The 18,871-nt window shown below is 44.0% G+C and overlaps 1 protein-coding gene across 1 annotated transcript in view; it reads right to left on the bottom strand.

The window, feature by feature from the left end:
* The window catches only part of itpr1b (inositol 1,4,5-trisphosphate receptor, type 1b), a 140,447-nt gene that overhangs the window by 25,536 nt on the left and 96,040 nt on the right, over positions 1-18,871 (bottom strand). Inside the window, 7 exon segments of the mRNA XM_036983368.1 lie at positions 4,628-4,750; positions 12,721-12,913; positions 13,507-13,605; positions 15,696-15,833; positions 15,942-16,037; positions 17,746-17,856; positions 18,221-18,421. Of these exon segments, the coding sequence (XP_036839263.1) occupies positions 4,628-4,750; positions 12,721-12,913; positions 13,507-13,605; positions 15,696-15,833; positions 15,942-16,037; positions 17,746-17,856; positions 18,221-18,421 (961 nt within the window).

Below are 18,871 nucleotides of genomic sequence, written 5' to 3'. Positions count from 1 at the left end.
ACTGGCTCATCCAACTGCTGTAATGATAGTATTAACGGGGCAAACAATAATATGTTCTTGGCCTCCAGTGAGGGATATCCCTCTGCAGTAATTTCACCTGTTGGACATGTTCAGACACATTCTTCTCCCCAGGGAGATGAGGCAGAGCTCTGAAGCGTTACAATACTAACAGTTACATAATACGGAAAGTGTGACATCAGATCGTTGTGGCTCAGTGAAGCTTCATAATGAGCTTACCTGGCACTAACTTGGTGGCTTAGTCCCAGCTCTGCTCTGTGCAACACAAGGACAAAGTCAGTCAAATAACTGTATGTTTGTTTGTGTGTGTGTGTGTGTGTGTGTGTATACACATCTGTGCATGTGTGTGTGCGTGTGTTAAGCTGAAAACAAGGTCAGTCGTCTTTGCCGTATTCACTTCCAGGCTCCAGCCGGAGGCAAGTTTTGAGCTTCCTCCCACTCCCTCCCTGTCCGTGCCCCTCTCTTCTCCTCTCCTCTCCGTGGAGAGATCACATGACAGGTGCTCGTTACATAACTGGGTCCGCTAAAAATACCACTGGCTCCTGAGAAATTCATGAGGGATGGTCTGGGAGGGATCCCAGGCCTGCCGGCTGACAGCACGCCAGGGAGCGATACTCCGCCGCCACGGAGGGAGGAATGGACGTCACAGGCCTCCTCTCCAAACCCCATTCCTTTCTCTCCAAAAAGTCCAAAAGATTCCACTACCAGAGTAAAGCAGAATGAGAGCAGGATGCAGCCACTGCTCAACACCTCCTCTCCACACATTGTCTGATATCTTGAAAGGCCAAACAGGCAGGTCTGTGGGAACAGACTTCAAAGCAGATTCTCAGAGTGGACATGTGGTCAAAAGACAAGAGAGGAGTTTCATCTGTTAACATGGCTAAGTTAGGCTCAAGTATTCTCCCTCCCAGCAGGCAGCTGCTATGCCAGCCATGCCACACTGACCCACCTCCAGAAGAGTGGAGAGGCACGAAGCATACAGCTCAACCAGGTGCTCTCCAGACAAACACTTCCCTGGGAAGTCTTGAGCAGACTGGGACAAGCAGCGCACTATGGAATGACTGCTAGGCTTTTTCTGACTTGTTTTATAGGAGAGTGCATCAGCTGAGCTCTGGGCAAGGCTCACCACTGTCAATGCACAGGGCCTTTAGAGAAACTAGCATTGTTTAAAGTCGTAAAAGTCTACCAGGCCACTGAAGTTCACTTCTCTTTTACAAGCAGCTGGTTTGAACATTAACAACGAGCAGCATCAGAGCTGGCATACATCCGGAGAGACATTATTATGGACCAATTAACTGTATATGTGTTTAACATTTACTACTGAGTAATAATGATTCAAGAGCCAAGCTTCTATGCACATGATGGCTGGCTACATCGTTAATTAATTTGTTTTTAAACCTTTTTTTAACTAGGCAAGTCGGTTAAGAACAAATTCTTATTTACAATGACGGCCTACCCCGGCCAGACCCTAGCCCGGACGACGCTGGGCCAATTGTGCGCCACCCTATGGGACTCCCAATCACAGTTGTGATACAGCCTGGAATCGAACCAGGGTCTGTAGTGACCCCTCTAGCACTGAAATGCAGTGTCTTAGACCGCTGCGCCACTCGGGAGCCCACAAAAGTTAAATTATGTTAAGCCGAAATCATATCCGCCCTCGCTGATGTCCTGAGCTGAACCCTACAGTCTGATGCTAATCTCTTTGAAGACACTGGAAACCACATGAATGTATTCTAGCTCTAAGCTAAAAGCGTTTTTGCTTCTCTCTCTCTCTCTCTCTCTCTGAGGAAGTTCAAAACAAAAGGGACTGCGCCGCTTGACCCCAGACAGAACAATGTAAAGTTTATGCGAGTCACAATGTGGGTCTTCTCTCGGCAACTCTGTCCTGGAACAATAAAGGCCTTAATGACTGGGGCTGTGTTTTACACATCACCACAGACTAACAGAGAGAGAGAGAGAGAGAGAGAGAGAGAGAGAGAGAGAGAGCGAGAGAGAGAGAGAGATAGAGAGACAGAGAGAGAGAGCGAGAGAGCTGGAGAGAAAAGGCAGTTACGTGAAAATGTCTCTAAAATGACTAAATAAAACCTGTTTATTCAATCCTTGACATTGCACAGGGGCAACAGTTTCCCCTTGCACACTGGCATACAGTGAAGGTAAAAGATAGGATTTAAAAGCTTGAAATCAATTCTAAGCCCCGCCTGGGCCAACTACAAGAGCAGCTCAATTATGCCATGTTCAACACCTAAGCCTAATTAGTGGCTATGCTCTTGCCTGACTATATGTTCCAAAAGAACTGATCCTATAAGATGGTAAGATCTCAATTGCATACTTCTCATGTCCTTTCTCCTCGTCTCCTTCTCAAAACCCATTGGAGGAGAAGGTCAGAAGGCGTTCTCATCCAAGGGATTTTGAGAAGGAGACAAAAGGAGAGGATGCGAGGATTATGCAATTGAGATCTTCTCATTGCGTATTACTTGTATTGTGTATTCATCGTTTTCTTTATCTTTATTTCCACAGATACAATGATGTTCAAGATCGGTATATACGACCTGTACTGTATATACGACCTGTATAAAATATCTGTATATAAGACCTGTATATAAGATATGTACTGTATATATATGACCTGTATATAAGACCTGTACTGTATATACGACCTGTAAATAACTGCATTCTTGTGTTTCTCTTTTTTTCTTCTGTCACATTTCATGTTTTATTTCTTATTTATACAACAGGTTGGTCTAATCCTGAATGCTGATTGGTTAAAAGCGCATTCCAGCCGGTGTCTATTCCACAAGATACCACAGGCTAAATCTATGACATTAAAATGCCTATTTACTCTGTTCCATCTGACTGCGCAATCAACTTTCTCATCAGCCCCAGCAGGGAAGTTATAAACTTGATCTCCACTATAAAAAGCATCTAGACATTATCTCACATTTCTTTTAGATTAACAATTAGTTTTTAACAGCAGAGATGTATTAAACCTTACTGTCTGTCTCTCTGACATTTGCAACATTGTTTCAATATTCAAATTCGATCTCCAACTGTCCCCTAGTAATGAACGTGTAGGGGTCGGGTTGAGTGATAGAGGGAGACAGCCTTTATCAGCCAGTCGAAATCATTAAATCAGCATCATTTTATTGATGTACACAAAGAAATGTCAATTGAAAAAAGGTAAAACAAAATGAAGTGTAGCTAGTTTGCAGTGTTTCCAGCTTCAGTTTGAAGTTATTGTGTTAGCTGTGTTGTTGGCAAATCCCTTGGAACTACAGTGTCCTAACGAGAGAGCACATTTTCTATGCCAGGCGAAATCGTGCCTCATTAGCGCATTGTTATGGATGTATCCAAATAAATGTCTCTAGAAAACAGTCAAATGCAGCAACTGTTGTTGTTCTGTCTGCACTGTTTGATGTGACTGTAAGTTAGCCGTAGTTGGCAAGCTAGCAAGCAAGGGATAAAAATGTTGCCAGCCAGTATAGAAATGGAACATTTAGAACAAATGACTTGGTCAAGTCCATAGATACAGAACAAAAATACTTATCAACTGGGTCGCGTCTCTAGCAACCAAATCAATAGCACAAACGACCAGCCGGCTTGGGTAGCAACCCTAGATTTGTTTTGGGACTATATCTTGTGGAAGGATAATATAGTATGATTAAATTAATCTAAATATTTTTTTAATGAAAATATGTCAATAATTATTTTCATATGTTGGGCCGGTTTGCAGGCCCTCAACCATGTCTCGGTTTCGGGCATTATCCTACCTTCAAAACACTGGCTTCTCGGGCATTATCACTTAACTATATTACTACCTTTATTGCACATTATTGGGAAGGAGCTCGCAAGTTAAGCATTTTACTGTACTGGTTTACGCCTGCTGTGTTCTGCGCATGTGACAATAAAATTTGAAACTTGAGAGACAGATACATGGCATCGTCGGCATCAGAGTGAAGACAGGAGTCTGGTGACAGGTTAATTAAGTTAATGTGTGTGCGTGTGGGTGTGTGTGTGTTTAGCTCAAACCCCATATCAATAATCAGGCCAGGGCCTGATTCAGAGGACCTGACATTAATAAGTGATGCCAATGACACCTAAACCACAGGCATGAGACAGGAATCCAGCCTTGCATCACAGATCAGAGGTAAAGGTTACCTTCATAAATGTATGAAAGACATTGTGTGGAATAGGTAGCCACATAACCGTGATGCACTCATAATATAGCTTTACAAACACGCTTGCTTCAAACTGTTAGCTAAGTCATCCTGAGCATGACTAAATAAGCATAAATTACTGTTGAAATGTACAGTATTGTGAAATCACAATATTTTCAGAGAACAGTTTGAAAACAGTGGTGACCAAGTTTATGCTCAATTCACCTTCCCAAACAACTTGAGTTTGTGTGTAATGTGCGTTGTAATGTAGTTCCCTTGCTTTAATGGTCTGTGCTTGTCATTTGCTTCAATGTCCTGTTTGGTAACAGTCACACTTGTAGACTTAAACAGAGAACACATGCAGAAATCAGCCATCGTTTGGCACAGATACCCTGCAGATTATTTAGCTGAGGGAGAGAGAAGGTAGGGGAAAAGGAGGAGAGAACTTCACTGACCTCCGCGGATTCCTTCCAGGGGGTAGAAGAAGGCCACCAGCAGGTTCATGAGCACGGCCAGGTTGAAGGAGATGCTGCTCCAGAAGGACATGTTACGAGAGCACCAGTATAGAATGGGCTGGGCTGGAGAAGGGACGAAGAGGGCCAACACACTTGGTCAATACATAGTCATTGGGACCACCTCTACACCAGAAAACATTGCAATGCTACAACTACACCACCATCACAATACTGCTGCACCCGCCAAACTTAGACAAGATTCACAGAACACATCACAGGAGATGCACATACACGTACAGTATCTATAGTGCGTAAACACATTTGACAGAGCATTCATTGGAGGATTGTCCACTTACGCTCATTGAGATCATTCTGTTTAATGAAAAGCACTTTATAAATTATTAATATTATTATGCACAATGCAGAGGTTCTTAAAGGGATACTTCAGGAGTCAGGTGAACTCATGGATACCATGTTTAATGTCCCTGTATGCAGTTTTAAGGAAGTTGCTAACAAGCGCTAACACAACTGCTAACCAAATGTTAGTGCAATGACTGGAAGTCTATAATATCTATTAGTAGATACCCATAGAACTTCCAGTCATTGCACTAACACTAGTTAGCATTTGCTCACAAAACTACCTCCAACTTCCTTCATACTGGGCACAGAGACAAACATTTTATCTACAAGTTTATCTGACTATAGGGAAAATCCTGAAGTATCCCTTCAAAAATCACAAATCTCTAAATCTCAAATATAAGACATACCACTAGGTGTTAGAATTTTGTCTAGTATGACATTTTTGAAAGAGGGGGGGCAATTTTGTATTTGGTTACAGTTGTAGGAAGGTTACTGTTAACTGGTACCCAAACATCATGGGTGATTGGGTGATTCACAGTTTATCTCGCAGCAAATAATACACCCCAGTGGCACGTCTTCACTTCACTGAAGTGTTTGCCTTTTTTGTGTCAGCTGAAGCATTCAACCCAGTAGGGCAGCATTTCTCAAACTCAGTCCTGGGGACCCCAAGGGGTACACATTTTGGTTTTTGCCCTTGCACTAGAGAGTTGATTCAAATAATCAAAGCGTGATGATGATAGTACTACATACAATGGTTACATAAGCTTATACACACCTGAGCAGTGTTTCCATTTTCGTGTCTTTAGCCTGCTAGCCGCGGCCCGCTAGCTGTCTAGAGCATATCGGCTGTTAGCTGAATAGGTCCAACTTAGGACAACTTCTTGGGCCACTATACCTATGTTGCCAATTGGACTGGTCCCCTTTACAACACAGAACCCTACTAATCCATCACGACTGGTCTACCGACGTAAACGCACGAGGCGGCGCCGCACGAGGAGGCTATAAACAGACTTCCCCCGTCGCGACGTCCCTCTGAGGCCCTTCTGCTAGCTTGCTTGCCCTGGCCCGCTAGCTGTCTGAATAGCCGTGTCTCCAACCAGCCTCACTACTCACTGGACCCTTATGATCACTCGGCTGCGCATGCCTCTCCTTAATGTCAATATGCCTTGTCCATTGCTGTTCTGGTTAGTGATTATTGTCTTATTTCACTGTAGAGCCTCTAGCCCTGCTCAATATACAGTACCTTAGCCAACTCTTTAGTTCCACCTCCCACACATGCAATGACATCACCTGGTTTAAAGGATGTTTCTAGAGACAATATCTCTCTCATCATCAATCAATGCCTAGGCCTACCTCCACTGTATTCACATCCTACCATACCTTTGTCTGTACATTATGCCTTGAATCTATTCTATCGCTCCCAGAAACCTGCTCCTCTTACTCTTTGTTCCGGACGTACTAGACAACCAGTTCTTATAGCCTTTAGCCGTACCCTTATCCTACTCCTCCTCTGTTCCTCTGGTGATGTAGAGGTTAATCCAGGCCCTGCAGTGCCTAGCTCCACTCCTATTCCCCAGGTGCTCTCATTTGTTGACTTCTGTAACTGTAAAGCCTTGGTTTCATGCTAGTTAACATTAGAAGCCTCCTCCCTAAGTTTGTTTTATTCACTGCTTTAGCACACTCTGCCAACCCGGATGTCCTGGCTTAGGAAGACCACCAAAACCCCTGAAATTTCCATCCCTAACCATAACATTTTCCGACAAGATAGAACTGCCAAAGGGGGCGGTGTTGCAATCTACTGCAGAGATCGTGTGCAGAGTTCTGTCTTACTATCCAGGTCTGTACCCAAACAATTCGAGCTTCTACTTTTAAAAATCCACCTTTCCAGAAACAAGTCTCTCACTGTTGCCGCTTGCTATAGACCACCCTCTGCCCCAGCTGTGCTCTGGACACCATATGTGAACTGATTGCCCCCCATCTATCTTCAGAGCTCGTGCTGCTAGGTGATCTAAACTGGGATATGCTTAAAACCCTGGCCATCCTACAATCTAAGCTTGATGTCCTCAATCTCACACAAATTATGAATGAACCTACCAGGTACAACCCCAAAGCCGTAAACACAGGCACCCTCATAGATATCATCCTAACCAACTTGCCATCCAAATACACCTCTGCTGTTTTCAACCAAGATCTCAGCGATCACTGCCTCATTGCCTGCATCCGTAATGGATCTGCGGTCAAATGACCATCCCTCATCACTGTCAAATGCTCCCTAAAACACTTCAGCGAGCAGGCCTTTCTAATCGACCTGGCCAGGAAGGATATTGACCTCATCCCATCAGTTGAGGATGCCTGGTTATTCTTCAAAAGTGCCTTCCTAACCATCTTAAATAAGCATGCCCCATTCAAAAAAAATTGAACCAGGAATAGATATAGCCCTTGGTTCTCTCCAGACCTGACTGCCCTTGACCAGCACAAAAACATCCTGTGGCATTCTGCAATGGTATCGAATAGCCCCGATGATATGCAACTTTTCAGGGAAGTTAGAAACCAATATACACAGGCGGTTAGGAAAGCTAAGGCTAGCTTTTTCAAACAGAGGTTTGTATCCTATAGCACAAACTCAAAAACGTTCTGGGGCACTGTAAAGTCCATGGAGAATAAGAGCACCTACTCCCAGCTTTCCACTGCACTGAGGCTAGGAAACACTGTCACCACCGATATTTTATTTAAATTTTATTTCACCATAATTTAACCAGGTAGGCTAGTTGAGAACAAATTCTCATTTGCAACTGCGACCTGGCCAAGATAAAGCAAAGCAGTGTGACACAGACAACAACACAGAGTTACACATGGAGTAAACAATAAACAAGCCAACAACACAATAAACAAGTCAATGACACAGTAGAAGAAATAAAGTCTATGTACAGTGTGTGCAAAATCCACTATAATTGAGAATTTCAATAAGCATTTTTCTAAGGCTGGCCAAGCTTTCCACCTGGCTACCCCTACCCCGGTCAACAGCACTGCACCCCCCCAAAGCAACTCGCCCAAGCCTCCCCATTTCTCACTCACCCAAATCCAGATAGCTGATGTTCTGAAAGAGTTGCAAAATATGGACCCCTACAAATCAGCTGGGTTAGACAATCTGGACCCTCTCTTTATAAAATTATCTGCAGAAATTGTTGTAACCCCTATTACTAGCCTATTCAACCTCTCTTTCATATCGTCTGAGATTCCCAAAGATTGGAAAACAGCCGTGGTCATCCCCCTCTTCAAACATGGAAACACTCTAGACCCAAACTGCTACAAACCTATATCTATCCTACCCTGCCTTTCTGAGGTCTTCGAAAGTTAACAAACAGATTACAGAACATTTCGAATCCCACCGTACCTTCTCTGCTATGCAATCTGGTTTCAGAGCTGGTCATGGGTGCACCTCAGCCACGCTCAAGGTCCTAAACGATATCATAACCGCCATCAATAAGAGACAATACTGTGCAGCCGTATTCATCAACCTGGCCAAGGCTTTCAACTCTGTCAATCACCACATTCTTATCGGCAGACTCAACAGCCTTGGTTTCTCAAATGATTGCTTCGCCTGGTTCACCAACTACTTCTCTGATAGAGTTCAGTGTGTCAAATCGGAGGGCCTGTTGTCCGGACCTCTGGCAGTCTCTATGGGGGTGCCAGAGGGTTCAATTCTCGGGGCCGACTCTCTTCTCTGTATACATCAATGATGTCGCTCTTGCTGCTGGTGATTCTCTGATCCACCTCTATGCAGACGACACTATTCTGTATACTTCTGGCCCTTCTTTGGACACTGTGTTAACTAACCTCCAGACAAGCTTCAATGCCATACAACTCTCCTTCCGTGTCCTCCAACTGCTCTTAAATGCAAGTAACACTAAATGCATGCTCTTCAACCGATCGCTGCCCGCAACTGCCCGCCCGTCCAGCATCACTACTCTGGATGGCTCTGACTTAGAATATGTGGACAACTACAAATCCCTAGGTGTCTGGTTAGACTCTAAACTCTCCTTCCAGACTCACATTAAGCAGCTCCAATCCAAAATTAAATCTAGAATCGGCTTCCTATTCCACAACAAAGCATCCTTCACTCATGCTGCCAAACATACCCTCTTAAAACTGACCATCCTACAGATCCTCGACTTTGGCGATGTCATTTACAAAATAGCCTCCAACACTCTACTCAACAAATTGGATGCAGTCTATCACAGTGCCATCCGTTTTGTCACCAAAGCCCCATATACTACCCACCACTGCAACCTGTATGCTCTCGTTGCCTGGCCCTCACTTCATACTCGTCGCCAAACCCACTGGCTCCAGGTCATCTACAAGTCTCTGCTAGGTAATGCCCAGCCTAATCTCAGCTCACTGGTCACCATAGCAGCACCCATCCGTAGCACACGCTCCAGCAGGTATATCTCACTGGTCACCCCAAAAGCCAATTCCTCCTTTGGCCTCCTTTACTTCCAGTTCTCTGATGCCAATGACTGGAACGAACTGCAAAAATCACTGAAGCTGGAGACACATATCTCCTTCAATAGCTTTAACCTGTTGAGTGTAGGGGGCAGTATTTTGATGTTTGGATGAAAAAACGTACCCAAATTAAACTGCCTATTTCTCAGGCCCAGAAGCTAGAATATGCATATAATAGTCAGATTAGGATAGAAAACACTCTAAAGTTTCCAAAACTGTCAAAATATTGTCTGTCAGTATAACATAACTGATATTGCAGGCGAAAACATGAGGAAAATCCAAATAGGAAGTGCCTCTTATTTTGAAAGCTCCCTGTTCCATTGCCATGCCTTCCCTCCATTTAAAGGGATATCAACCAGATTCCTTTCCCTATGGCTTCCACATGGTGTGAATAGTCTTTAGACATAGTTTCAGCCATTTATTCTGAAAAATGAGCGAGAACAATCACATTGCGTCAGTGGATGGCTGGGTGCCAGCAGAGTTTTGCATGTGCAACAGCTTGGAGCAGACATTTTCTCTCTCTCTCCTATTGAAAAAGCTATGGTCCGGTTGAAATATTATCGATTATTTATTGTAAAAACAACCTGAGGATTGATTATAAAAAACGTTTGACATGTTTCTACTAACTTTACGGATACTATTTGGAATTTTCGTCTGCCCCAACGTGACCGCTCGAGCCTGTAGATTTCTGAACAAAACGCGCCAACCAAATGGAGGTATTTTGGATATAAAAATAATCTTTATGGAACAAAAGGAACATTTATTGTGTAGCTTGGAGTCTTGCGAGTGCAAACATCCGAAGATCATCAAAGGTAAGCGATTCATTTTATTGCTTTTCTGACTTTCGTGACCAATCTACTTTGCTGCTAGCTGTTTGTAATGTTTTGTCTGCTGAGAGAAATGTCGTTACATAAACGCTTGGTTTGCGCTTGTTTTTTAAAAATTTAAATTAAATTAACAACAAGCTAAGCTGTGTTTTGCTATATTGCACTTGTGATTTCATGAAAATTAAATATTTTTAGTAATTTAATTTGAATTTGGCGCTCTGCAATTCAGCGGATGTTGACGAAATGATCCCGCTAATGGGATGGGTGCACCAAGACGTTTAAGCATCAGCTGTCAGAGCAGCTCACAGATCACAGCACCTGAACATAGCCCATCTGTAAATAGCCCATCCAACTACCTCATCCCATACTGTATTTACTATTCATCTTCTGCACATCTACCATTCCAGTGTTTAATTGCTATATTGTAATTCCTTCGCCACCATGGCCTATTTATTGCCTTACCTCCCTTATCTTACCTCATTTGCACACACTGAATATAGACTTTTTCTACTGTATTATTGACTGTATGTTTGTTTATTCCACGTGCAACTCTGTGTAGTTTCATGTGTCGAACTGCTTTGCTTTATCTTGGCCAGGTCGCAGTTGTAAATGAGAACTTGTTCTCATCTAGCCTACCTGGTTAAATAAAGGTGAAATAAAATAAAAATGTATCCAACTGAAGGTTAATTCTACATTAAACAAGAATTATGTCCAGGCTAAGGATCACAATCGGTTTATTTTTAAATAGATAAGGGTAGGGTCAGATAGGAAATTTGCAAGGTTCAAATACACACTACACGACAAAGCAAAAACATAATTTAAATAATGGAAAGGGGGCTAAGCCAATTAGCAGGCTTATTTAGTGTACATAAATCCTATGGGGTGATTTTGGAGTGTGTTCAGTACATGATCCAGGGATTTGAACATCCAACTTGGACACTCATGACCGCCAATCCCTTCCCCGGCCAACATAAGCAACGCTCGCCTCGCCTTCTGCCCACATGGTTTTTGATCAGAGGGTCGGACGGTTGCGCGGCGGCTGCTATTTTGGAGGCAGCTTCTTCATTTGAAAAGAGGAACTGAGGGTGGGGACTTTTATAAACACTACAGGGCTCACAGAGTGACAGACAGGCAGGCAGAAACACGCTCCCATTGAGGAAACAAAGAGTGCAGTCATACAGCGTTCACAGCTTGAGAGGGGGGGGGGGGGGGGGGGGGGTGGAAGAATCAGGAACTGTGTGTCAATAGGGAGACGCCCTACTGAATGTGTAACATGGGGGATGTTTTGTGGGTGGACTTGGGATGAGGGCATCAACAATCACACCATGAGTTATTGTAGGACTGTTTTTTTTCTTCATTTTTTTAACCTCCCATGAGGCTTAGGGTGTTATACTGTTTGCAAACAGATTCTGAGAACGCTAACCTTATTTTCTAAGTGTCTAACTCTCTACCTTTACAAAAAATAATTTATTCTCCCAATCTATTGAATCACTCTCTCCCCCTGTCCCTCTCATGGCATCTGGTTCCCATTCATCAAGTAGGCCTAATCTGGTCCTGTCCTCCACCACACTCTCCAGCAGTCCTATAGATGGCTCATGATAGATGGCTCACCTGATTGCTCTCAGTCTGTGCTGCCTGAACCCTTGTGGGCCTGGGGTCAGCAGTTGTGTCTGATGGTCTGCTGGATCCTGGACTGACTCTCCCTGGTCGAGACCCACCCAGACTGACCTCCAATCCCATTACACCCTATTCTCAGAGCAGCTCATCCTCTCGTCTAGCTATCTATTCACTCCCTATGAGACAGGGCCATGGCATGTACTCAGTCTAGTAAACAATTAAAATATATCCCATCTGATTGTGTGCGTGTGTGTTTCTGTGATAAGAAAGATGAATTCTCACCTGACATAAACAACAACCCATCATAAGTAACTGTATGTGAATGTATGGGCTGGGAACATAAACAAAAGTACAGTACTGTAGCTGTTTGTGAAAACAGTGGTATGTGTGGGGCGTGAACAGGAGTCAATCAAGAATTTCATAATTCTTTACGAGACGTTGCAGAAAGTCACACCCACATTCTCAACAATCCTCCCTCTGTCATGTAAACATTTCACTCCAACCTTACACTGTAAATATCTTAGCCTTTATCCACTTTATGTTAGGTGCTCTAACTTAACATACAACCTTTACATGCCCTCTCCCCTCCCTCCCTTCCATCCAGGGTTCAGGGTGGGTCTCTGGCCCACGGAGGGAGAACCCAACCCAGCCTGGGGGGTCTCCTGAAGGGCCTGGAGGGGTCAGGGAGGGCTGAGGGCATGTAAAGCAGGTACCTAGTATAGAGAGGTAGGGAGAGGGACGCACAGGGAACCGTGTTTGCGTTACCAGTGGTTGGCTCTTGAGTACCTCGCAGCTTCTTCTGCCAGTTCATCTCGTTGAAGAGGTCCTCAGAGCGCAAGAAGAAGTCGTTGATCTTGCTGCCCTGCTCATCGCGCTCCGTGGTATAGTACACCCGCAGCTTGGACTCGTTGGTGAGGAACTCACAGATGTTGGGCACGGGGAAGACTATCTGCTCCATGGTGCGATCCAGCCGCACAATCTGGACAAAACCACATGCAGCCAACGCTGCCTGTCACCGACATTCTCGGGCAACTCTAGGTCCTGGACAAGGTAGGCCCCAAACTATTTGGTTAGATAGTGGCATGTTGGTTACTATTCTTCCCCTTGGAAAAATGGCTAAGACATATTTTAGCTACAGTAATGTTATACACCAGAAGAGGAGTAGAGAGTGTGTATAAGTGGCTGTGTGTATAAAAGCACTTTGCAACACTACACTAATTTGATAAGCTCTTCCAGGTTTGAGGTTTGTCAACAGACAGCATTCTTCCCCCTTTCTGAGCACACAGTGGAACAGGTGCAAACATAACAAAGCTGCTAGTCATTTTCATATGCTAACAAAATACTAACAGTATGAAAAGCAGGCCAAGAAAAATAACATGACTGTCACATGAGTAGGGTAATAAAAAGTCTAAACATATTTATGACAAAATACATGTTGCAATCCACCATATTGAACACAGGGGTAATAAAACAGAAAATGACATAGTAAAAACTTTTCAGTGCAGGGAGAGGGCACCGGCAGGGGCAAGGCAACAATAGCTGACTCTCCTGAATCAGACTAAAATGACTGACCTCAATCTGAGCTGTGTGCTTGGCATAGAATTCCAGGGCATCATCCCCCTCCCCATAGGTCTTCAACAAGGCCTGCAGCTCCTTGTTGTGGCGGGCCAACTGGAACAACATTGTATGAATGTACCAATGTCGTCAGGTGATGTACCACATTATAGTTGTGAATATTCATTGTACAGACATAAGTCCAAATTGACGATCAGGGTGTTCTAAGTCACCAACTTCATGTTTTTGTGTCTATTTTTCTTAATTTTATCTGGCAGGTGGCATGGAACGTGCTACGTGTGGGGACAGGTGACTAACACTGATCTCTGCCGTGTCTGACAGTACATGTGCTCCAAGTACAGGATGTAGACTCTGTTCAGCGTTCACCCACTAGCCAGCAGGGCATCATGCCTTGGGATCAACATTTTCATCTACATACAATGCTTTCGGAAAGTATTCAGACCCCTTCCCTTTTTCCACATTTTGTTACATTACAGCCTTATTATAAAATTGATTAAATACACTGTAGCCTCCATCATTCTTAAATGGAAGAAGTTTGGAACCACCAAGACTCTTCCTAGTGGGGGCCTTGTGAGTGGTGCAGCAGTCTAAGGCACTGCATTGCAGGGCTTGAGGCCTCACTACAGACCGGGTTCGATCCAAGGCTGTGTCACAGCCAGCCATGATTGGAAGACCCATAAGGCGGCACACAATTGGTCCAGCTTCGTCCGGGTTAGGGGAGAGTAGGCTGGCCGCGATTTCCTTGTCCCATCGCGACTCTAGCTACTCCTTGTGGCGAGCCAGGCGTCTGCAAGCTGACTTCGGTCGCCAGCTGGACAGTGTTTCCTCCGACACATTGGTGCTTCCGAGTTAAGCAGGCAGTGTGTCAAGAAGCAGTGCGGATTGGCAGGGTCGTGTTTCGGAGAACGCATGGCTCTTGACCTTCGCCTATGACGAGTCCGTAGGGGAGTTGCAGCGATGGGACAAGACTAACTACCAATTGGATATCACGAAATTGTGAAGAAAAAGGGGTAAAAAATTATAAAATACTCTTCCTAGAGCTGGCCACCCAGCCAAACATTGCAATCGGGGGTGAAAGGCCTTGGTCAAGGAGATGACCAAGAACCCGATGGTCACTCTGACTGAGCTCTAGCATTCCTCTGTTGAGATGGGAGAACCTTCTAGAAGGACAACCATCTCTGCAGCACTCCACCAATCAGGCCTTTATGGTAGAGTGGCCAGACGGAAGCCACTCCTCAGTAAAAGGCACATGACAGCCCGCTTGGAGTTTGCCAAAAGGCGACTAAAGACTCTCAGACCATGATAAACAAGATTCTTTGGTCTGATGAAACCAAGATTGAACTCTTTGGCCTGAATGCCAAGTGTCACATCTGGAGGAATTCTGGTACCATCCCTACGGTGAAGCATGGTGGTGGCATCATCAGTGGCAGGGACTGGGCGACTAGTCAGGATCGAGGGAAATATAAACAGAGCAACGTACAGAGAGATCCTTGATGAAAACCTGCTCCAGTGTACTCAGGACCTCAGGATGGGGTGAAGATTCACCTTCCAACAGGACAACAACCCTAAGCACACAGGCAAGACAAGGACAATGAGTGGCTTTTGAACAAGTCTCTGAATGTCCTTGAGTGGCCCAGCCAGAGCCCGGACTTAAACCCGATCGAACAGCTCTGGAGACCTGAAAATAACTGTGCAGCAATGCTCCCCATCTAACCTGACAGAGCATGAGAGGCTCCCCAAATACAGGTGTGCCAAGCTTGTAGCGTCATACCCAAGAAGACTCAAGACTTTAATTGCTGCCAAAGGTGCTTCAACAAAGTACTGAGTAAAGGATCTGAATACTGGCCTGAAAAACTGTTTTTGCTTTGTCATTATGGGATATTTGGTGCAGATTGATGATAATTAAAACAAAAAATCTATTTTAGAATAAGACTAATGTAACAAAATGTGAAAATGTCAAGGGGTCTGAATACTTTCCGAATGAACTGTAACTGTCGGTGTTGTTCACCCACATAACTATATGAATAGACACAATCGTGTATAGAGCTGTATTGTGCCTCAGGGGGGTTAGGGTGGAAGTAAGGAGTAGTGCTCTGATGTAATTATGACTATAGGTTGTGTAGCTGTTACAGGGGTACTGTATGGGGGTGGACAATTGCATGCAGCCAGTAAGTGATCTACAGTACCTGATGAGCCAGGATGTAGATGTTATGGCCCACGTTTTGTGGAGAGGCTGCATGCTCTTCCTCGCCATCTTCATCTTCCTCAGCAGGCTCATTTGGCTCCACCTCTCCCTGCATGTAGGCCTTTTTTATCACCTCCACCTGCACATGAACGTCACAAACCAGACTGTCAGATAACTTCGCCTTAACATTGTCCTCTGTGCTATGCTGCATGTGCATCTTGCAACCAATACTGTATATGCCACTTACCAGTTCTTTGGGCCTCATGTTGTATAGTATCCTCTCTGCGTTCTCACTGTCGTGGCGACTCTCCATGATGGCCAAGAGGAGCTTGGATGCATTATTCTGGAACAGAAAGAGAGCGGTGCAAGGGAGACAGAACATCAGGAGGATGGATAACATTCAGGTTGTCATGAGTGCTGAATGTTAAAAAATGCATTGAAACAAAGAATTAAGCCTACTAGAAAGGCCTGGAGGGAAGCAAAAGTCATTCTGCTACATAAGAATAGTAATGCCCCCTTTACTGGCTCAAAAAGCCGACCAATCAGCCTGTTACCAACCCTTAGTAAACTTTGGGAAAAATTTAGTTTGACCAGATACAATGCTATTTTACAGTAAACAAATTGACAACAGACTTTAAGCACGCTTATAGGGAAGGACATTCAGCAAGCACAGCACTTACACAAATGACTGATGATTGGGTGAGAGAAATTGTTGATTAAACGATTGTGGGGGCTGTTTTGTTAGACATCAGTGCGGCTTTTGACATTGATTATAGTCTGCTGCTGTAAAAACGTATGTGTTTTAAACCCCATGCTATATTGTGGATAAAGAGTTACCTGTCTAACAGAACACAGAGGGGGTTCTTTAATAGATGCCTGTCCAAAATAATCCAGGTAGAATCAGGAATTCCACAGGGTAGCTGTGTAGGCCCCTTACTTTTTTCAATCTTTATTAATGACATGCCACTGGCTTTGAGTAAAGCGGATGCGGATGACTGAACACTATACAGGTCAGCTACTACAGCGACTGACACGTCTGCAACATTTAACAAAGAGCTGCAGTTAGTTTCAGAATTGGTGGCAACAAATAAGTTAGGTCTAAATATTTCAAAAACTAAAATCTTGTAATAAATAATGTGGAAATTGAGCAAGTTGAGGTGACTAAACTGCTTGGAGTAACAGTGGATTGTAAACTGTCATGGTCAAAACATGGGGAGAAGTCTGTGCATTATAAAGTGCTACTCTGTCTTTTTAACAGCACTATCAACAAGGCAGGTCGTTCAGGCCCTAGTTTTGTCACACCTGGACTACTGTTCAGTCAGGTGGTCAGGTGCCACAAAGAGGGACATAGGAAAATTGCAATTGGCTCAGAACAGGACAGCACAGCTGGCCCTTGGATGTACACAGAAAACTAACATTAATAATATGCATGTCAATCTCTCCTGGCTCAAAGTGGAGGAGAGATTGACTTCATCACTACTTGTATTTGTGAGGTATTGACATGTTGAATGAACCAAGCTGTCTGTTTGAACTACTTGCACACAGCTCGGACACCCATGCATAGCCCACAAGACACGCCACCAGAGGTCCCTTCACAGTCCAGAACAGCCTATGGGAGGCGCACAGTACTACATATAGCCATGACTACATGGAACTCTATTCCACATCAAGTAACTCATGCAAACAGTAAAATTAGATAAAAAAAACAGATAAAAATACACTTTATGGATCAGCGGGGACTGTGAAGCAACACAAACAGACACATGCTTTCACACACACAATAACATACGCACTATACACACACAAATGGATTTTGTGTTGGAGATACTGTATGTGGTAGCGGCTTGGGGCACACACTTAATGTGTTGTGAAATCTGTTGTAAATGTATTGTAATGATTTTACAATTGTATAACTGCCTTAATTACTTGATTAGAAATTATCTTAATTACCTTGATTACAAATACAAAACAAAGAAATATGCCAAATGGATAATGAAGGAAAACATAACAGGGTGCAACATGACTACCAAACCGAGACAGGGTGTCCATACCTTAAGCTCCAGCACCAGGTCCATCCTCTTCTTGCCCAGTGGGTTGATGTCGTTGAGGATCAGAGCGATGATGATGTCGATACCGTTGCATTCATGAGTGGCGATGCAGTTCTGACAAAGAAACAGACAGGAAACTTTTTGCATTCCTCTCTGGGACTGATGTGACATTTACCAGAAAACAATATTACAAAAAGGGTTTTGTTTAGTCTGACATGATCCTGCAAGGAAAGCCTTCTCTTAGCATGCAGCTGTGTACTGGGACCTAGCTGGGCTTGTAAAGAGAATGTAAAAGCCAAGTAAAGCACTGCCAAATAAGACCAACCCTGCAATTACTGAAATAGAACCATCAGTTATATGCAAACACTGGGTCATTTGACAACAATGTTTCATGATACTGCATGTGCACATATAAAACAAAGCTTTGATCTCGGTAAAACCGGTGAGTGTGTGTGTGTGTGTGTGTGTGTATGCCCACCTGGTTCTCATGGCAGGGTCCCTGGCAGTACTCTGTGAGGCTCTCTACTGTCTGGTTGATGAGGCCTACGTTCTTCTCATTGATGTAGAGTCCCAGTAGCCCCAGGCCTCCCGTGGTGCTGCCACAGATACAGTCCAGGAACTGCAGTGTCTCACACACCAGATTATAGTTGTTCTTGTTGTTCTGACACCGTAGGAAGTTCTGGCGAGGAAAGTTACACACGACTCAAAGTTAGAAACACACTAATTCATATGTTCATTCTAAACATTGGCAATATGAACAATAAGCTCAGATACCTCTATGAACAAATGGGTTTATTCCACTGAAACTCAAAAGTACTGGCTTTTGAGTATAATATCATCAGAAATGACCAATTATCAATGTTTCATGTGCTGTGTTAAAAAAGCTACCTGTTACGGTTGCTTTCTGCCTAAGAGTTTAATTCAATGGCTGGTTTATCTAATGATGAGACACATCTTTAACTCGTGAGTCGAAACATGTCAGTGACATTAAATCCTGATAATTTTAGCCCACTGTGTGTTTGGCTCAGGATCAATCCAGCCAGGCCATATAACTACACAACTGATGACGAGCTACGGTGATTCAGCATCCAGCTACCTGTCAATAATGTGGAGCCTTGACCTTACTGCA

This window comes from Oncorhynchus mykiss, chromosome 7, assembly GCF_013265735.2.
Source record: "Oncorhynchus mykiss isolate Arlee chromosome 7, USDA_OmykA_1.1, whole genome shotgun sequence".
In the NCBI taxonomy this organism is placed as follows: Eukaryota; Metazoa; Chordata; class Actinopteri; order Salmoniformes; family Salmonidae; genus Oncorhynchus; species Oncorhynchus mykiss.
The sequence above is the reverse complement of the archived record's forward strand: the minus strand, read 5'-3'. Positions and strand labels throughout refer to the sequence as shown.